Here is a 22662-nt window from a genome sequence, read left to right as displayed (position 1 = left end):
CGCACATAAAAGAGAGAAGCTTACGATGACGTTTCGGTCCGACTTGGACCATTGACAAAGTCACACTGTGTAACTTTGTCAATGGTCCAAGTCAGACCGAAACGTCGTCGTAAGCTTCTCTCTTTTATGTGCGGGTTATTTGTGTATTATTGATCCTTAAAAGCTTTTATTTTTAATTATAGTTATGGAATTAAAAATGGTGTTAAGTCTTAACTCTTTTAAAATTTAATTTAGTAATTTACTTTCTGAAATAATAAACTTTTCCAAAATATTTACAGCGTAGTAACAAGAAGAAATCAGCTCCCAAGACTCCCTGTAAAACCCCTAAGAATGCCAAAAAGGATGATGATGACCCAAATAACAAGCCATATGGGTGTGAACGTAAGACTTTTCCCTCTCTAGTACTTGTTCTCATTATTCATTATAATATCGTTACCGTTGCCATTTCATACATACACATCAATGTGCAGAACAACCACTGTGAAAAAATAGTAAACTTTCAAGTGCTTTTGTGCTTTCTCACTTCATCAGTTCCTTGATAATGTGAGAAATCACAAAAGTGTATGGAAGTTCACTGTATTTTCACAGTGGTGGTTCTGCATATTGTGATATCACCTGTTTACTGTGATCTTATTGCATACATATCAGTGTAACCACATAGTAGAATGAATTTATCTACATACACTCTGTACTGTGTGAGCATGTTGTATAGTGAATGGACATATGTAAGTGGTTTTTAATGTATACACTGTTGGAGTGTGAGCAAGGTAGCATTTATGAAGGGATTCATGGGAAAACTGGTCAGATGGACACGAGTCCTGAAGGTAGGAAGAACAGTGTCTGCATGCTGAAGGAAGGGTAGCGATGTTGCAGTTGGAGGGTAAATTGAATTGTGATGTCATCATACTTCTGGGAAGACATCAGTTGAATGAATGATGGTGAATGTGTTTTCTTTAGACCATCCTACCTTGGTGGACGGAGGATGGGTGTTAAAGTACATAGAAATAAATGAATGGTATAAGGGTACTGTAGGTATAATTCAGATGGCTCAGGAGGAGCTGTTGAGGTGGTTTGGACATGTAAAGTGGTTGGAGAGGAACAGGATGACGAAAGGAGTGTATAAATATGGGATGGAAGGTATTAGTGGTAGGGGCTGTTCCTTGAATAGTTGGAGGGAGGGAAGTAAAGGAGGTTTTGAGTTTTAGGTTCTTTAGCATCCAGCAGGTTTGTGTGAGTGTGTAAGACAGGAACGAATGAAGACTATAGGTTTTTTAATGGACATCCTGTTGGAATGTGAGCAAGGGAACTTTTATTAAGGGATTCATGGTCCATTGGACTTGAGTCCTGGAAATGAGAAGGGCAGTGCTTATGCTCTGAAGGAGGGATAGGGATGTTACAGTCGGAGAGTAATATGATTGCACTGTCAGCACTCCTCTGGAAAGGCAATGATTGAATGAATGTGTTTTCTTTTTTGGGTCTCCCTGCCTTAGTGGGAGATGGCCATATATAGTATTTTCTTTTTACCTCAGTGGCCGTCATGCATATTCTTAATGCAGTGCGTGCGTGTGTAGTATAACCTACAAAGCTTTTCTGCATATGTTAATTTTTTATTATCCATTTACTCTGTTTATTAAGTTATCTATTGTGTTTAGGGTTAAATTTAGAGAATTTAGTTTATCATTCAAGTACATTATGCTATGAGTTATGCCTTTTTTATTTATTTTCTATTCAGTATTCAGTGTATGCAAACTATGTTTCATCCCCTTTTTAGTATGGCATTATATTCAAACCCTTACTGCATGCTTGAAGTAGATTTTGCTATTTCTTAGTTTGTATATTAAATTTTTTGCTTCTTTATTAGTTTTTTTCGGTATATTATCTGATACATATCTGTGTATGAGGTAAATGTAAGACGAGGGCTTTATGCCATTGTGTTGCATACGACACTTCAAGAGTTGGAATTTTGATGGTGTTCTTTTGCCAGTTTCAATGATTTATGTGTGCTTGTCTCGTGAAAAATTTGTATACTCTATATTAAAATATTGCACAAACTTGTTTAAAAAAGTTAACATTATGGAATAGTTCTTATAATGGAGCTACTAAGTGACAACTTCAAAATTAATCCAGAAGACAGTTGCCATAATTCTGTAAGTGTGTATGCAGTGGATTTACTATATGTGATATTCCATTGTATCTCTTGAGAGTCACAGAAATTCCCAAGGTAGATTTCACAGATTCCTTCATAGTATCTTTGAATGCTGAATGTATGGGACTTAGTTCCCTACAGCAATGTTAATTCTTGTTTGCATTTGGTGGCAGCTTCAAGAATTATGCATTTGCTAATAGGTGCTCCATGCTTAATACAGTACATAGTTGAGTTTCAGGCTCATGGTGACTTTGCTAAGCTCACCTAGGCCATCATCTACTAATTCCACATAATGAGAATCTTTAATATGATTTGCAAATAATAGTGACTGCATATGGCAAGCATATATCACATACAGAATTACTAATAGAAATGGGATCGCATGCCGTAATAGCAGGTGTGCTTAAAGTGAACACGCGAAGTGAATTTATACAAAAACTCTTAAGAGTCATTTCAATTGTAATGTCTGTGCACTTCTGGAAAGAGTGATGATGAATGTGTTTCCTTTTTTGGGTCACCCTACCTAGGTGGGGAATGGCCAATATTAAAAAAAAAAAAAAAAAAAAAAGAGGTATTCAGATACTTGAAAGATATTGCCAGAGGTCAGTGTTCCTGCAGCTCAGTGCCACCACATTTAATTATTATTACTAAAGAGGCAAAAGTTTTGACTACTTGAAATTTTACAAACAGTAGATCATGTTTTCTTGTATCGTCTGGCCCATGGTCAGGCTTTGGGAGTAGAATGACTCTCGGAACTCATCAAAGGAATATGTGACCTCCAAATGTACTAAATTGGGAAAATCATAATAAACTTACTAGATATTTGAACACACAGTTGAGGAAGTGAAGACCAATGAAATACAGATTGCCAGAGGCGTTGCTAGAGTTGGTGTCACCCAGGGCAGCATCTTTGGTCTCACCCTCATGAAATTCAAGGGTGGGGGGATGGGGGGGGTAAACTCCAGTTATGTCACTACTGCATGCCCAGTCAGTGACAAATGTTTAGCAATGAGAACGTTTAAGGGCCATAAACCGAACAGGAGAATACTTCTCAACTTTATTAATGATAAAATAAATAATACCACTTTGAGTACAGGCAACAGATCCTACATTTATTCATCGTCAACAATGAAAAAACACTAGTTCCGATTTGACCTTGAGTACAGGTAACATCTCAGTGAATCTGATCTTACATTTCCTTGCCTTTAATTATGCAAAATCATCTATCACATCATCAAAATCAATGATTTTTCCCTATACTGTATAGGCTTATTTGTACTTTGTTAATATATAATAGGCTATATAGAAACGAAGGCTTCTTTTATTTTGGTGCAGCACTGTTTTGTGCATTAGTATCACCTTCTTTAGAGGTTTTATGGTGTCACCCGGGGCGGCTCCCCCCCCCCTTACGACGCCTCTGCAGATTGAGGTGTAGATATGATTGGGGTACAGAGACCAGGAATTGAGACAAGCTTAAGGCCAGGGATAAAAAAAAAATGTATGTCAAATAAACAAAGAAGAAGAAAAGTCAACCAGTCCAGTCACAAAATATGAAATACAAAAGAATCGTCATATATGAGAAACAAATTTTGGCTTCTACAATTGCCAGTTGCTCTAGTCAGAAAAATGAAGAATGAAGAAAGCATGCTCAGTCATAAATATTAGGTCGCACTACACATGCATGTTCAACCCCTCTGGTTTTTCTTATATTTTCTTACTAGTTCTTGTTCTTGTTTATTTCCTCTTATCTTTATGGGGAAGTGGAACAGAATTCTTCCTCCATATGCCATATGTGTCTTAAGAGCGACTAAAATACCAGGAGCAAGGGGCTAGTAACCCCTTCTTCTGTATACATTACTAAAGTTAAAAAGAGAAACTTTTGTTTTTCTTTTTGGGGCACCCTGCTTCAGAGGGATATGGCCAGTTTGTTAAAAGAAGAAAAAGAAGAATAATGTCGAAGGAAAACATAGATGCCAAAAATGAAGTGGAAATAAATGTTGAAGAGAAGGCTGCAGAGCAATAGGTCCAGCCCACCAAGCCAAATTGTTTTTCATGATACTGAAAAGAGGCTAGACATAAATATGTAAAAAAAAAAAAAAGATTTTATATAATACTGTACTGGACAAATATAAATGGGGACATCTATACAAAAAAAGGGTTAAAAGGTTTTACTAATGAAAAGGAACAAGACATTATGTGACCTGCTAGGGACAGATTAAAGGAATTTACATCATATAAATTAAGAGTTTGACAAGAATTTTTTATTAATAGTGTTAGGAAAATGTGGAGCACTAGCAGTTTTAATAAAAGACATAGTGTAAGCCTCAAGAACCAAAATTTCAAAAAAGTTAATTTAGAAATCATTGTTAGGAACGGTAAACAAAAGCAATACAGATCACAAAATGTAAACACATCTCACCTTCAAACATCACATGGGGAGAAAAAGTTTTATTAAATAAATGAGAATATTAAATATACGTACTGGAGGTGGGAAGTACAAAGCCTGCACTTTAAAGGAGGGGTTTGGGATATTGAATGTTTGGAATGACACCTGAACTGTCATATCTGGGTGCCTCTGCAAAGACAGTGATTATGTGTGAATGATGGTGAAAGTATTTCTTTCTTTTTTGGGTCACGCTGCCTTGACAAGAAACAACCATGTTGAAAAAAAAAAAATTAAATATACTGTAAGGCTAGTCCTTTAAACTTAAACTGGACCATGTCAGGATTAGGAACTTTGTAGAACTTCCAAATTTAGGGGTTGACCTAGGAAAGGTTGGCAGGAGGGAGTAAAGGAGTTTTTGTGTGTTTTATGAGGGGCTTGGACTTCCAGCAAGCATGCTTGAGTGTGTTAGATAGCGAATGGAGACAAATGGTTTTAAGGACTTGATGTGCTATTGGAGTGTAAGCAAGGTAACATTTATGGAGGGATTCAGGGAAACCAACAAGCCGGATTTGATTCCTGGAGATGGGAAGTACAGTGCCGGCACTCTGAAAAAGGGCTGTTAATGTTGCAGTTTTATAACTGTAGTGTAAGCATGCCTCTGGTAAGACAGTGATGGAGTGAATGATGAAAGTTTTTCTTTTTTGGGCCACCCTGCCTTGGTGGGAAACGGCCGATGTGTTAATAAAAAAAAAATAAAATAGTACAAACAAAAATCACCAGTGCCTGTAGCAATTGTCTTCTTCCAGTCTTATACACATACTACATACTGTTGTATATACATGATGAATGGGATAGAAGACAACATTGGAAGTGCATATCTGTAAAATGTATACTAATATGTAAAAGAGGTTGCTGATTGGAGCACTGACTGGTGCATTGTGCCATTCTTCAGTTTGTCATTCGGTATTCAGCTAATGTGTATATATGGGATGGTTATTTATTTCTGACTACCTCTCTACAGTATAGGAGATTGAAGTATCCCATCTTCAGTGATCATTTTATTACATAATTTGTTTGTTTAGTGGTTGTATCAGTTGCATGCCCTCTTGGATCCCATTCTGGAGTTTTCCTTCTATTTGTGAATTATTTTCATGCCTAAGTGTTAAACAAGTTTGACTCGTACAGTATCTGATTAATAGCTTTAATCCAAGGACAAGGAAGGATCAAGAGCCTTTAGCTGGCATCAGGGCACCCCTTCTTAATATTTCTGAACGACTTTTTGTAATATCCTTTCAACATTGCTTTTGTTTCCTCTCGGTTTTCATATATTTGTTCTTGCTCTTTGTAGATAATTGAGACAAGGATGAATGTGATAGTTTGAAAACTGCATGAGTATGTTTTGTTGTTTACTTGAGATTAATAATTGGAAAAGTTTTCTAATTGATGAGTTTCTTTATATGTACATTTAAAATGAAGGAATATGATCCTCTAATTGTGCAAGAGCTTTTAATATGCCTTGCTCAGTATATTTGCATGTAAAAACAAATCCTCAATTTTTCCATTTATATTTAAGGAAAATAATTGCCAGATACAGAAACCTTATGGTTTCTTATTACAAAAAATAATGGCAAAGCTCACATGAGCTTTTTCTTGGCGAAACAACACTTACTTTGAACTAACCAAATAATACATGATGCCTTGAAAAGGTAAATTTATATGAGGAAGTTATAAAAAAAGTAAAGAATTAATATATTTAAAATAGTATTTATAGTTTTTTGACATAGTATCTACACTACTGGTGGGAGGGCTTTGCAGTATTGAGACAGAAATGGGTACAGCTGCATAGGCACGCTCTGTACAGTAAGTCCTCACTTAACATCGTTTCGTTCAGTGTCATTTTGTTATAACATTGATGAAAAAAAAAAAAATCAGTTCCCAGCTGGGGTCACTGTCTGTGTGGGGTTTACACCTTTGTTTTTGAACTGTGTGGTGGTAGGAGGTGCTCTTTACAATTTTCACTTTGCAAACATTTATTCCTTGATTTAACCCTGTTGCAGTGAGTACTAAAGGTGCACTGTGCATCCCTGATGTTTATATCAGTTAGCCTATGGTAAAATTAGTTTCGTTACATGTCGTTGGGCTTAGTCAGTTTCCAAGAACCCATTGAAGACATTAAGTGAGGACTTAATGTGCTAGGTTGGTAGAGAACAACAATCCTGGGAGGTTCTATTATTTTGCCTAAAACATATGACATGGAAGCTTGTTGCACTATGGCAGGTTTGCAGGTGTTCTGTCTCTTATGAGGTGTTGTATGACCCATATGGGCTTAGTGCTTCCCCATGAATAGTCTAATAATAATTTATCTCCTGAACATGCAAAATAACAAGTAAATCTTGTAAACTTCACTTACATTCAGTACACAGTTTACTTTCTTGTTTCTTTAAATGCAGCACAGTAAACCCTTGGTATAATGTATATACTTTTAAAATTATTGGCAAAATCTGCTGGTTAAATTGTACTTTTAGCTCTTTTATTTTTGATGTTTATTGCAAAATATCTATGAATTGTGTGTATAGTACTATATTAGATATACATCAGAGTACTTTAGTACCCTTTGTATTTTTTAACATTCTAATTTGAGAGATACTCAGATAATATCCCTTATTAGTCCATTATATCGAGGGTTTACTGTATTTCTTATTTCTCAAACATCTCCTTTCTGATTTACAAGGTCATTCTGAGACCAGACCATTAACAGATAGTTGATCATCTGAATGGATGAATGGAGGCAGAGAATGTTTAATGCATTTTCTCCAGGTTAGCTATGTGTGGCAGTTAGTGTACAATAGTACAGTAAAATCTCATTAGTAGACCAGTGGGAAGGGGAGTGTACAATAATTCTGATTGTCCACAACTCCTGAATTATGAAATTAATATTTCATGATCATCTGGTTGTCTTCTGAAGTGGACTTGGTCTAATGCAGAAGAGTACAGGTATTGTATTGTAACATGTAGTACTACAGTCCAGTGCTGTACTGTATAGTAATTTTATAGTACTGTACATGATTTACAGTAATTTTATTTACCTTTTTGTGGTGGAGAGATGAGGTGTAAACTGCCATGATCAACAATGAAGATTCAAAATAACTTATTCAGAGTTAGAGGATCTGTAAAACTTTACTAGTGAAAATAATGTAAAGGACTGAGAAGACGTAGATTTCTAAGAACCACGCTTAGAACCATACATTTTTCTCTTGGCACCACCACTTGCTTTAGAAGCCATTGTTAATTGCACTTTACTTGTATGATAATAGTCACACAGAATGCTCTAAATCCACGGAAAATTAGAGACTGAATGACAAGTGTGTGTGTGATTGAGAACAAACTAACTGGAGTGGGTGGTCTATGGTTCAGGGAACAATGAAAGCAAGCAGGTATTGGACATGGCCACTCTGGCCCTTTTTGGACAAATGTCAGAGTTGATGGACTTGACCTGATACCTCAGAAGACAGCTGGACACTTGCTTCAGACAAAATGTGGAATTACGGACTTTTCTCCACTTCTTTTTTCTTATTGCTTTTTGTTCTGTATTTTTTTTTTTCTACTTTCATATTATCAAATTTTCTTGAAGCCAGTTGTGATAATAGGACTTGTGTATGTATTTGGTATGTTTGTGGTCTCCACATTAGGTGTTGTGGGTAGTAAGGGCAAACTTAACATATGAATATGATAACAGGAGTGTCGTCCAAATCTCATTTGGAGAGAGGAATGAAATGGCAAATTTGGAGGGTAGTATCTTTAACCTTTGTGACCCTCCTCATTGATAAAAGGTTATCTGAACTGTACTTTCTGAACATCTGAACTTTGGTAAATAATGCCTTAACCCCTTGACTGTCGCAACCCCAATTTCTTATGAAATGATAGAGAATCTTTTTCTGATTGTAACGACACCAAAAGAACAAAATTTGATGGAAAACTGATGGAATTACGCTGTCACGAAGTTAGCAACCTTGGCAATATTTACGAATCGGCAATTTCACCCAAATTGAGCCCTATTTTCGGCTAATTCCATTGTTCCAGTCGACCAAACTCATAGCTATTTCTTTAGAACTTCATTTATTCTATCGATTGAGTACAGGAAACTGCCCATTTACTGATTTCAACTACCCAATAACATGGTCAGAAATTTACAATTTGGCCAATTTCACGAAAATTAAAAAATATGACAGTTTCAGAATAGGGTCTAGAATGAACAATGCAGACATTCCTGGCTCTAAAATAACATTTTCTTTGTTCATCAGTCATGTCTCCAGGCCCCTCTGATATTACTCTTGCTTTCTATTTTGAATTTTTATTCAAACAAAAAACAGAAGATTTACTGTTATGCAGACAACTGCAATATTGTAATATTGTAATTGTATAAATAATGTCAACCCATTCATAACTGCATATTAGAATGGCTACTTGGAGATTTATTGGAAAATGACATCATTTGTTTACTTTTGAACATAGCAAAAAACAAACATTTCCCCCACTTTGAACTCCATTTCAAGGTTCTTTTCATAGTAAAACCAATTAAAATCACCTCTATTTCTATAATATGTTTTCTATTCTATCAAATGAGACCAAGAAAATGAGAATACAACCATAAATACTATACAAAAATAGACCACAAAGTCGGGATTTTAATTAAAAAAACGGATTTTTTTTTCTCATTATGCACTGCGTGCTGCAGGATTTTTTTTATATGGTGCACACTGACCACACAGACCCATTCTTTCACATGTAGGCCTACCAGCTTTCCCCTGCTTGATTTGAAGCCGCTAGAATTATTGAGTATATATATGTCTGAAACACTGGCTCGTAGGATGTATATATACAGCCAAAACAGTCAGAGTTAAAGTAAAATAATAATTAATAAAAATATTTTTATTTTCATTTAGGGTTTTAAAAAAATTTACATCTTTCTTTCTTTCAACACACCGGCCGTATCCCACCGAGGCGGGGTGGCCCAAAAGGAAAAACGAAAGTTTCTCCTTTTACATTTAGTAATATATACAGGAGAAGAGGTTACTAGCCCCTTGCTCCCGGCATTTTAGTTGCCTCTTACAACACGCATGGCTTACGGAGGAAGAATTCTGTTCCACTTCCCCATGGAGGTAAGAAGAAATAAACAAGAACATAAATGTACATAAATACTGTATTTTTTCGAGCATACCTTACCATAGTTGAAATGCTGAGTTAGACCTTACTCTCCACGTTGTCATGTGTAATTCTATACCTTATTCTGATCTTTGTAATAATGATTGTTGCTGTATTATATGTTGAAGTATGGCTCTCATATCTGTATAACCTCTATTGATTCATTTATTTGTTTCTGCACTGATCTGATTTCCCTTCTATGTTTTCTTACTCTTAATACTGCCATTGTTGTAACTTGAGGTGTTTAAGCTTGTTTTTGCCACAGTTGTTGATATCAATATTGTTGTTGTTTGTATGGTAGCTAATGAAATTAGTATTTGTGGTAACTACCTGTTTTGTAATTACAGTAGATCATTGAATATGCCTTTTGGTGACGTTCTTTTACAATATTTTGGACATACTGTATCTCTTTCAATATTTTAATTGCCATCAAATTCAGTTCAGAGGGCCAGCTAAACTCTTGATGTTTATACGTTTCTGGCAAAACATCTATTGAAACCATACCCTGGCCGGGATTGAACCCGCGGTCAGAGAGTCTCAAAACTCCAGACCATCGCGTTAGCCACTACACCAGCTAGCCACAATAAGATTCGTCCAACTAGGTATATTTCTACACCGTAGGAAGGTTAGCACAGGCACCACTGTGACCACAAATGCAAGTTTTTACAGACGAATCTCCAGCTAGCATGGCCATGACGAACTCTAGCTCAAGTTCCCTCACGGCCGTCAACATGACTCACGAAATCGTAATGACACGATTGCAAACAAACCATAACCCAGCCGGGATTGAACCCGCGTTCAGAGAGTCTCAAAACTCCAGACCGTCGCGTTAGCCACTGGAGTTTTGAGACTCTCTGACTGCGGTTTCAATCCCGGCCAGGGTATGGTTTGTTTGCAATCGTGTCATTGCGATTTCGTGAGTCATCTATTGAAAGAATGATGATGAATGTTTCCTCTTTTTTGGGTCACCCTACCAATTGCCACATTTTGAATGCAATACTTGGGTTATTTTTCACTTTACGGGTCTGGTGCCAAAGAAAGAAACTAGCAACCATAAAAAAAAAAATTGTATTTTGTATTCTATTTGCACCACAAATAAAAGAGCACATCACACGTACTAAAACACCATATACAAAAAATGAATGCATTTAATAAACAGTGCTAAAAATAGCTGACAAAATAGTGTTGCTGTAAACCCAGCCCTTGTGAGGATTTGAACTGTTTCTTTAAGTAGTATCATTCAGGTTTATTCTCGTAAAAAGGGCTAGCCAGGGAAAAAAAATGGGGGGGCTTTAGGGGTGAGAGGTTTAATTCTGTTATTCAAGGATACTGATTAATTCATTATACTGAACACTGGGTTCTTTGCTTAACTGCTTGTGGCTCAGATGGTGATCAATCCCAGAACTGACTTAGCAGTTTTTTAGCAATCGTTGGATTATGCAACATTTCACCAGATCAGATGAGACCAGATAATGGATGTTGCATAATCATATGCCAGATAACCTATGGTTTACTGTACCTATTTAGCTACAGGAACAGATTTATGCACATGATGTCCCATCATCTGTAATTAATTCATCATGTGATAGTGTAAATGATAGTGAAAGTGTTTCTTTTTCGGGTCACCCTACCTCGGTGGGAGACAGCCTACATGTTAAAAAAATAGCTTTGTCTATGTTTTTGATGATCTTATAGTTTCTACTGTTATAAAAGGTGTTGAAACTGATATAGGAGTTCTTGCTGTAACTACTATGTAGGAGAGCCCCGCTTATACAGCAGGTTAGGTTCTGGGCTACTGCTGTAAAGCAAAAATCGCTCTAAAGTGAATAATAGGCATTTTTTTTTAAAAAGTCTGATAACATGTTTACACTATTATTTATTAAGTGAGCAATATAGCTAGGTCTAAAAAATGCATATACAGTACACACATTACTTAAAATATTTTCATCCATAGCTTTTAGTGAGGTGAATATATTTATTGTAGGAAGTCTGAATAAATGAAGAATGGGTATAATTGAAAATTGCTGTATTGGCTAAATTCCGTAAAGTGAAGTGCTGTGGAATGGGGCCTACCTTTTATCAATTTATAGTGCAATTGTAGCAATTGTGCTCTTGGGATAGATGCTGTAGTTGTTGCTGGTTGAAGAGTTTATGTAATATGAATATAATTCAAGCAGTAGCACCTACAACAGTTGCTATTCATAATAGTTCATTTCTGTAGGTGCAACAATGTTATGGCTTTTGCTCTAGCTACTACAGTTGCTATTTCTGCAGCTAATGCTGCTTCTTCAGCTGCTGTTATTGTCTAAATTAAGCTGCAGCTGATACTGCTGCAGTTCTTGCTTCAATTTCTGTTCTAGTTGTGTATGTAGCTACTGTTGCCACAGTTGTTGCAGCTAGTGTTGTCATGGTTGTTGCATCTACTATTGCTACAGTTGTTGCAGCTACTGTTGCCATGGTTGTTGCAGCTACTGTTGCCATAGTTGTTGGAACTATTGTTGCCACAGTTGTTGCAGCTACTGTTGCCATAGTTGTTGGAACTATTGTTGCCACAGTTGTTGCAGCTACTGTTGCCATAGTTGTTAGAACTATTGTTGCCACAGTTGTTGCAGCTACTGTTGCCATAGTTGTTGGAACTATTGTTGCCACAGTTGTTGCAGCTACTGTTGCCATAGTTGTTGGAACTATTGTTGCCACAGTTGTTGCAGCTACTGTTGCCATAGTTGTTGGAACTATTGTTGCCACAGTTGTTGCAGCTACTGTTGCCATAGTTGTTGGAACTATTGTTGCCACAGTTGTTGCAGCTACTATTGCCAGAGTTGTTGTGTTTTTTCATCTGTTGCCATATTGTTTAGTTTTATTAATGGAATCATATTCCTGATATATGAATAGTTTTTTTTATGTGCTGTGATTGTTGCAGTTTTTTTTGCTATTGGTTGTACTGTACTGATTGTTTAATTTAATTCTATACAGCATTCAAAATTGTTTACTCTGCTTTTGTATTGTTTAATTTGTGTAAATTGTGTAAAATATTGGTTGAAAATTTTCCTGTAAATAATTCACTTTCAGCAATATACATCTTTAAAAGTAGTGTCTTCCCTTTACTTTTGTATTAATATGTAACTTGTTCTCTTAAATATTTGCTGTATCTTTTGTAGCTGCTGTACATGAGTAGTTGTATCTTTTGAAGTTGCTGTGCCTGTATAGCTGTTAAAGTTGTTGTACCTTTTGTAACTTTTCAGTAGCTGCTGTTACTGTTGTACCTTTTGTAACTTTTCAGTAGCTGCTGTTACTGTTGTACTTTTTGTAACATCTCAGTAGCTAGAGCCATTGTTGTAACTTATGTAATTGTTGTACAGTACCTCTAATTAGCTGCTGTTACTGTTGTATATAGCTTTTGTAACTGTCGTATTTCTTAGTAGCTGCTGTTACTGTTGTACATATTGTAACTTGTACCTCTCAGTAACTTGTGCCTTTTGTGAGGGCTGCACCTCTTAGTTGTTGCTGTTGCTGTTGTACCTTTTGTAATTGATAAATCCTTTGTAATTAGTGATTTTATTGTAGCTTGTTACACTTAGTGTGGTGGTTGTCATCCATGTCCTTGATTAATTAGTGTAGTTTTTTACTTCGACTTTGTATATCATTTCTGCCACGTAACTGACCCTGTAGCTGCGAATAATTATAATAATAACCATTACTAGACTTGAATCATACTTTTCACCTTCATTTATATAGCTTTGAGCTTTAAGCAGGAGAATGACATGAAAATATACAAACTATACTGTATAGATTTATTGAATATGTAATTATGATTTTTTTTCAATATATAGAAATGTTTGTATGTTATTTATACAAAGAATAGAATATTAAATAGGTTTTCATTTTTGAGTGCCATCAGATTTATTTTGAACATTGTTTATATTTTACTTCATTTGAAAGTCCATGAATAGATGGTGAAAAATTTTCAAAATGTCAAGGCTTTTGGGCAATTCTGCATTCTATTCTTTAGTAGAACTCTTAAAATTCTGTATGATTTGAAATTCAAGTTATTCACTTTTAAATTATTCATAATTTATTTAGTGTCATGTATAATGCTTTTGGGGGATGCTGTATGGTAAGTTTTATTTCTATTAATTTACGTTATTGAAGCTCACCTGAAAGTGTGGAGTGTGTGCGGCATGTTTGCTGGTGTGTTGCAGTGTGTGGGATCCGGTACAAGACGCGGCCTGGCCTTACTTACCACTATGCACACTCGCATAAGGAGGAGAAGGAGGAGGAGGCTAAAGCACCTGCTAGACCTAACGAGCAAATCCAGGCTAACGACCCCACCCCAGACTACTTACCAGTCCAGGCTCAGGCCTCTGCTACCCCACAGTGGGGTCAGAACAGTTTTAATTCAGGTTGGAGTAGGATAGTGTGTTTTACAGGATTTCCCACTTGCTGTTTTACTATTAAATGACTAAACTTTCATTACTGCTGTCTCTTAATAGATCAATATATTCACAATTAACCCACAATTTGGAGAGTAAATTTTAGGTGATATTTCAACCTGACCTGGACCATTATTGACTAGATAATGATTACAGTGGGCTCAAGTGTCATCTAAAGTTGCCTCTCTTAATTGTGGGTTAGTGGCACATTCTTGCAGCCACAATATGTAACTCTTTTCTGCTAGATAAATATATATTAATTTACCTTTGCTTTCCTCTTCATAAATACCGAACTGTCTATCTTAGTAGAAAAATAACATAGGCTTAGATTATCTCTCACAGCAAATGCTGCAGCTGTAACAAACTATGCAGGAAGTAGTTTCTCATTTGCTTTGTGTTTTTTTATTGTGTTTTAAGTTGATATTAGCCTTATGTATATTAATTCTTTCTTAACCTTGTTTCAGTTTAGTTTCCTGTTGTTGTTGAGTATTCAGATAAACTAATACAAATAACCCATTGTAACTTGCTTTTGTTTTTCTATGTTTCTAGTATAGTAATTGGTTCCTTGCATGTTTATATATGTATACGTACTGTGCTTTTTTGCCATCGCTTATAAAGCAGAGGTCAATTTGCCAAGCAAGCCAAGTGTAAACTCATTGTTACTGTGGAAATCATTCTGACCATCAAAAAATTAATATATATTACATTTATGTTAAGTGCAGTAATTCAGACTAAATTTGGGTTTCCCTAAGATGGATTGGGTTGGATTAAACTAAATAAATAAGTGAATTTTAACAAGATGAGGTTAAGTTAGGTCACCAAGTTAGGGTTGGTACAAAACATAAATTGTATGTACTATAGCATATTTAATTCACAAGAGAATATATCCCTGCCTAGAGTACATTTTTCAAAAAGATTCAGTTTTTAGTTCATATGCATTGTTTGTGCTGAGATGCATAACTTATGGAATTATTGTCAGTGCCAGAAACATTGAAACAGGTTTGCTTCAGGTTGAAGAATCTTTCGCTGTGGAAGAATATTTATTGTTTATTATTAACTTACTGAAGAATTTTAGCTGAATACTAAAATTATGGATATATTTTGGCTACATAAAATCAGAATAAAAATCAATCTCAGAAGTATTTAGGACAAAATTCATCAAATATGATGTGCAAGACATCATCAGTGAACTGCTAATTTAAATCATCAAATTTCATAGATGCACTAAGATAATCTTATAGACAGTGTGATGATAAGCAAAAGATTGCTGCAATTTAGTTTTTTTATTCATACTAGGAGTAACAAAAAGAAAATAGGTGAGAATGAGATTATCTTCGGTTTAATTCCAGTCATCCATAATAATCACTAAGTGAACAGTTACCAAAACTTTCTTTAATTCAGCTGAAACACATTTTAATAATCTAATTAGCCAGTTCAGAAAAGAGAAGGTAAATAGTGGAATTATGCCTCTGCTAGTATTTGTCACGCTACACAGTCCAAAGCTTGGTTCTTGGAACCACTAGTTGCACAACACAGCTAAAATAAAAAGCACTAAGGTGAAATAAGATCATAAAAAAAAAAAACTGCTAACTTGTCAGATTCCGTAAAGTCTCCGTGGAGGTGTACTTGTCCCAGGAAGAGTATCCCAAGGCTATTTTTTGATCTTTTTTTTATTATTATTATTATTATTATTAACACATAGGCTGTTTCCCACCATGGCAGGGTGACCTGAAAAAGAAGAAACACGTTCATCATCATCATCATCATCATCATTATTCATTCATTCCATCACTGTCTTGCCAGTGATGGGGTGGAAATCTTAGTTCTAGTATGTCAGCAGATGATTAAACATAGGTATGTAGCACCAGTAGGACAGTGATTGCTTAATCAATGATTCTCAGTACTGGTATGTCAGGTTTAGCACTTAATTTGATTATATTGTTATTATCAGCACCAGTACAACAGTGGTTGATTAATCACTGAGGAATAATCATCTGACATAGACCCTTCCTCCCCAATCAGGAGACATTTTCCTGTCTCCTGATGAGTAAATTGCTACCAGGAAGAGTCTGCAGGAAGGTATGAAGTAGATTTTAAGTGGCAGGGGCTTGAGTATCCAATGAGCATATGTGAATTTATTAGATTGTTGAGTGTAGACAATTGATTTTGTGATTTTTTTTTTATACAGTAGACCATCATTTAACTCGAGTTTATTTTGCATGATTTGGTTATAGCACAATTGAAAAATTGCGGCATAGTTATATACAACACTTCGTAAAATTAACTTTACATGGTTCCGTTTGTGGACGTGGAAAAAATTTCCCCAGCTCAAGCTGCCACCTTGTGGGTTAGCCCATAAGAATGAGGTAAATATGAGTTTGTGTGATAACTGACTGACTCACTTATTGATTGACTTACCGACAGACTGACTTACCGACTTGACTGACTGACTTACTGACTTGACTGACTTACTGACTTACTGACTTACTGACTTGACTGACTTGACTGACTTGACTGACTGACTTGACTGACTTGACTGACTGACTTACTGACTTGATTGGTTTACTGACTGACTTAAGTTATCCTTTTTCACTGAAGAGAACCCTGAAACAGTGTCTAGAGCAGCTGATGCCTTACCATCAGTTGTATAATGTACTGCTGGGTAAACTAGAACAGAAATCCATTACAGAATTTATGCACACTCAAGTACAACCATCAACTTTAGTACCAGAACCTCTGCCATCCACCTCAGCCCAGCAGGGCCACAGCATAACTCTCCACTCTCCACAGCCATCGACAAACACCAGCACCCACAATTTAAAGTAAGAAATACTACTATTTCTGTTGCATTTGTAATCTTAAGCAGTGAAAACAACATAATACATCATGACAATGAATTACAATTACATATTCACTTTCATTTTTGTAAGATCTGTTGGTCTAAAAAAAAGTTGTTTGGCTTTTTGGGGACTCCCAGGAACATAACCCTATTTTTTCCATAAGTTGTTCAGTTCATCTAACAACAGTTTTACCTAACATGGCATTTTTCAGAAATGTAACTACCATGTTAAATGACAGTCTACTGTATACTGCTGGAGTGTGAGCAAGTGTGCATCCATAAAGAGATTCAAGAAAACTTTTTTTGGACAGAATTTAGTTCTAGAAATGGAAAGTAGTATAGTGCCTCCACTCTGAAGGTTGGGTAGAGATGTTGCAGTTTGGTATGTCATATAAACTGTGATGTCTGTGCACTTATGAAAAGATAGCTAGGGTAATTAATGAAGGTACTGTATACTACATGCTTCCTTGTTTAGGTCACCTTGCTTTGGTGGGTCACTTTTGCATCTAAGTCAATAACAGCATTTCCTTCATCTGAATTTAAGTTCCAAGTGTACCATAATGTGACTACTTAACACCACTTTGTTTACAATAGGCATTAATTAATGGTCTTTCTTTAGTGCTACATCAAAGAATTTGGGTTTCCATATATGTTACGGATTTTGCTCTTGCTTGTTCTGACATGAACAGTCAATTAGTGACTACATCGTAAAATGTGCAATTGATTGTACTTCTAGGTGGGCTGCCTCTCACACCTTTGTCATGTGTGTCCAAGTGAACTGCATTATCTTATAGCTTGCTCACCAATTTGCTCCAGATCCTCCAAGGGAGTGGAATACACAGCTGTTTTCCTTGATCTCTTGATAAACCATACCATGGGTGGGGATAGAACCCATGATCTGAGAGTCATAAAACTCCAGACACTCACAAAATCGTAATGACACGGTTGCAAACAAACCATACCACGGGCAGGATAGAACCACTCAAGGTTCTATCCCCGCCTGTGGTATGGTTTGTTTGCAATCGTGTCATTACAATTTCGTGAGTCATCTTGATGTCTTGATCTAAAGAGGTTCACTAGAACCCAGTTGGGCTCAAACCAGTTAAAGAATTTGACACTAGAATGACTACTACAGTCTTCGGGCTATGAATACCAAAACAAACATACTGTGTTCACAGAGGAGGAGGCCGCAACACATGGCAGTTATATAGCCCTCATTTTCTTACGCAGTTCTTGAAATTATCCTGATTTTTAAGTACGTATATATGTACATAGAGCACACCATATGTAGGCAGTGCATAAAGACTTAAAGCAAAATATAAGGCTGCACCTGATTGCTTGCACATACATTCGTATGCAAGGCGAGTGGATGTGGAAGGGAAGGTGGTAAGTAGCTGCCCTCCTACCCAAATACTATGCACTACTGTCTGTGTATCATTTTCTTTACAACTTGTCCTTTATTTTGATTACACCTCTCCTATAATGCAAAATATTAGTTGAGATGGACTTTTAAAATATTATACTGTAATTTATTAGACAAAAAGCAAAATAAAAGTCAAGTTTCCTTCACAATTTTAAGCACCAAAAACATGAATAGTTTAGTTTGTTAGATGCCATTCAAAAACCAAATTGTGATCTAATATGAATTACAAAGCTCACAAATTTAGGGGTTTGGCTGCACAAGGTATTCACACAAATATGTATACATACATACATAACCCCCTTCCTCCCCATTCACTGAAGTTATGAGCATCCACATTACAGTCTTTCTATGCTTACTAACTTATAAATTTCTTAAAAACACTGACCCCCAAAATACAAGTGTTCAACAGATATGGCTAAGTTCAATTGCATCAGTTTAAAATTAAGAGGCAAGAGCAACAGCTGAGGCTTACCCCCACAAATTCAGATAGGTAACTGCAAACATTCTAACAAGCAAAAATTTTGTTTTTGTAATTTTTTCATGTATGGTGGACTCATAATTTTTGGTAGATGTTTGCCAAGAACTGTAGGTTAGTGCTGTAATTACAGTTTTTTAAGGGGAGTTCTAGATATTATTTTTGTCTTTCTATTTTGCCTTAATGCATTGATATTTTGTGTTTTAACATATAGGTGCCTCTGATTTATTTGATAGAAATTAGTCAAAGCTAGAATTAAAAATTATACCGAGCAGTGAGGGTGAGTAGTAGCATTCATGGCCTGTAGATGCTTAAAGTTGACATTGCTGCAGTTTAAGCAGGAGCTTACTCTCACTACAACCCTGTCCCACATGCCTGAACACCTGTCACCCCTCACTCCAACACTTCCGTCCATACCACATGCTCAGGCACTCTTCACCCTTACTACAGTGGTAAGGGGAGTGGGTGGAGAGCATTTGTAAAGTGCATTGTATCAGATACATTGTGATAGAGGAAAGGAAAGGAAGAAAGAGGTACCCATTTCAGGCAAATACATTGTTTTTAATATTATCACGGTATGTGAAATCATTAAGGAATATTTTTTTCCCAGATAGTTTCTAATTGTAACATAATTTGGGGATCTCCTGTATGCAATTACTTGTAGCTACAAGAGCAGAGCTATGCTCATGTGTGTGTACCTGTGTATGTGAGCATTTTGGGCTGTTGGCCCTGGCTTCAGCTTACTCAAGAATGTAGGGTCCTCACAGATTTCCTTTATGGCGAAAAAGACAGCCCATGATGAGGGCTTCAGCAAGTAGTGGGTCTTACTGTACTGTATTTTGTTTATTCTAACATCAAATTTTCCTTTCTTAAGTAGTCTGTGTTCTGATTTATTTTGCAGTTTTTCTTCTTTTGCCTTGCTGTTCATCACTTTATTATGTCTACTTTGTGTATACAGTATGTACAATTTTATAAATACATTAAAATTTTTAAACCAGTGTATTATTCAAAACAACAGTATTTATATTTGAGCAACTTTGTTTAAGAAATATTGAATATTTATTAATACAATTGATTATATGACATCTCAAGGTTTTATGTTCACATTCTGCTTGATTTAAAGTTAGATACAGTAAATATTAAAAGTAAATATTTTATATAGTATTATGTAAAACATTCTTAATAAATTTGTATCATAAATTTTGTATACTTATATAATTTGGTGCAGTATACATTAGTGTTTACCCACACACACACAAACACATGTTTCCATTCATTTTTTTTTTTAACAAGTCGGTCGTCTCCCACCAAGGCAGGGTGACCCAAAAAGAAAGAAAATCCCCCCAAAAAATACTTTCATCATTCAACACTTTCACCTCCCTCACACATAATCACTGTTTTTGCAGAGGTGCTCAGAACACAACAGTTTAAAAGCATATACGTATAAAGATACACAACATATCCCTCCAAACTGCTAATATCTGGAAACCCCTCCTTTAGAGTGCAGGCATTATACTTACCATTTCCAGGACTCAAGTCCGGCTATATAAAAATAACCGGTTTCCCTGAATCCCTTCACTAAATATTACCCTGCTCACACTCCAACAGATCGTCAGGTCCCAAATACCATTCGTCTCCATTCACTCCTATCGAACACGCTCACGCACGCCTGCTGGAAGTCCAAGCCCCTCGCCCACAAAACCTCCCTTACCCCTTCCTTCCAACCTTTTCGAGGACGACCCCTACCCCGCCTTCCTTCCCCTACAGATTTAAATGCTCTTCATGTCATTCTACTTTGATCCATTCTCTCTAAATGACCAAACCACCTCAACAACCCCTCTTCAGCCCTGTGACTAATACTTTTATTAACTCCACATCTCCTAATTTCCACACTCCAAATTTTCTGCATAATATTTACACGACACATTGCCCTTAGACAGGACATCTCCACTGCCTTCAACTGCCTCCTCGCTGCTGCATTCACAACCCAAGCTTCACACCCATATAAGAGTGCTGGTACTACTATACTTTCATACATTCCCTTCTTTGCCTCCATAGATAACGTTTTTTGTCTCCACATATACCTCAATGCACCTCTCACCTTTTTTCCCTAATCAATTCTATGATTAACCTCATCCTTCATAAATAGATCCACTAACACGTCAACTCCCAAGTATCTGAAAACATTCACTTCTTCCATACTCCTCCTCCCCAATTTGATATCCAATTTTTCTTTATCTAAATCATTTGATACCCTCATCACCTTACTCTTTTCTATGTTCACTTTCAACTTTTACATACACTCCCAGACTCTTCTACTAACCTTTGCAATTTTTCTTTAGAATTTCCCATAAGCACAGTATCATCAGCAAAAAGCAACTGTGTCAATTCCCATTTTGTATTTGATTCCCCACAATTTAATCCCACCCCTCTCCCGAACACCCTAGCATTTACTTCTTTTACAACCCCATCTATAAATATATTAAACAACCATGGTGACATTACACATCCCTGTCTAAGACCTACTTTTACCGGGAAGTAGTCTCCCTCTCTTCTACACACCCTAACCTGAGCCTCACTATCCTCATAAAAACTCTTTACAGCATTTAGTAACTTACCACCTATTCCATATACTTGCAACATCTGCCACATTGCTCCCCTATCCACTCTATCATATGCCTTTTCTAAATCCATAAATGCAATAAAAACTTCCCTACCTTTATCTAAATTCTGTTCACATATATGCTTCAATGTAAACACTTTCCATTCATATGTAATATATATAATTGTTCATATATATTCACTTGTATACATCTACAGGCACTCAGCACATTTAATAAATCACATACTGATTCATTTATTCACTTTTGTTCACTCAGTCTCACAGTGTTAATATTGCATTATTCTCTGAATACATTCAAACTAATCGTTGTAAGTTGTCTCTCAGGACGCCGTTCTGGCTCTACAGGCCAATCCAATGCAGTCCCTACGATGCCCCAAGCTATTGCCTCCCCTACTGACACTCCATCTGATAAAAACCTAGGAAAGAAGAAAGTATCTGCCTCTCCTTACTGTGACTTCTGCTTAGGAGATTCTTCCGAGAACAAGAAAACTGGCACACCGGAGAACCTCGTGTCGTGCGCTGATTGTGGGCGATCAGGTACGAAATAGTGGAAACCTCTTGATTTTGTTGTTATATAGGTTTTAGTGTTTTAAAAGTTTTAATTCTAAAATAACAAAAAGAACAGCTAAGTGATTTCTTTAATCAGAGGTAGCACAAAATATTACCAATTATCAAGCAGTCAGAGGGAGGTTGTACTGAATTTTTAAAAACATTGAATAACGGCATGTTTTATGGTCTCTTTTGTTTGCATGTTCTGTATCTGCATTATTTGTTTAGGTGTTTCTGTACAAAAGAAGACTGCCAGATGTTGAATAAGTGATGACCAGGGGATTTTTTTTTTTAAACACATAGGCTGTAATTTTTTTAAATTGTAATTCTTGATTATAAATTAGTTGCAAAGGTTGGTGTCAGTATTTTTGAGAGTATGTGTAAGAAGGAAGTGAGAAATAAACTCAGAAAAGAGCAAGAAAGTCTAGGCATGAAAAATTGGATGTCAAATTGGAGGGAAGAAGTATGGAAGTGAATATATTTAGGTATGGTATTTGGGAGTGGATGTCATGGCAGATGAGTATATGAAAGATGTGAATTGTACAATAGATGAGGAAACAATAGATGAAGGGTTAAGGCATCTATGGAA

At 36.1% G+C, this 22662-nt stretch overlaps 1 protein-coding gene across 4 annotated transcripts in view; it reads left to right on the top strand.

Moving 5' to 3' along the window:
- Positions 1 to 22662, top strand: part of LOC128700170 (zinc finger protein ubi-d4) — a 68820-nt gene that overhangs the window by 29957 nt on the left and 16201 nt on the right. For 2 of the 4 annotated variants that reach the window (XM_053793162.2, XM_053793161.2), the window contains 3 exons: positions 279 to 381; positions 13934 to 14134; positions 21849 to 22061. In XM_053793162.2, coding sequence (XP_053649137.1) covers positions 279 to 381; positions 13934 to 14134; positions 21849 to 22061 — 517 coding nt within the window. The remainder of the gene's footprint in view (positions 1 to 278; positions 382 to 13933; positions 14135 to 21848; positions 22062 to 22662) is intronic. The other 2 variants (XM_053793164.2, XM_053793163.2) reach the window with 1 other exon arrangement.

The sequence above is a fragment of the Cherax quadricarinatus genome, chromosome 74, assembly GCF_038502225.1.
Source record: "Cherax quadricarinatus isolate ZL_2023a chromosome 74, ASM3850222v1, whole genome shotgun sequence".
Classification (NCBI taxonomy): domain Eukaryota; kingdom Metazoa; phylum Arthropoda; class Malacostraca; order Decapoda; family Parastacidae; genus Cherax; species Cherax quadricarinatus.
Note: the sequence above shows the minus strand (reverse complement) of the source record. Positions and strands in the feature narration are given on the sequence as shown.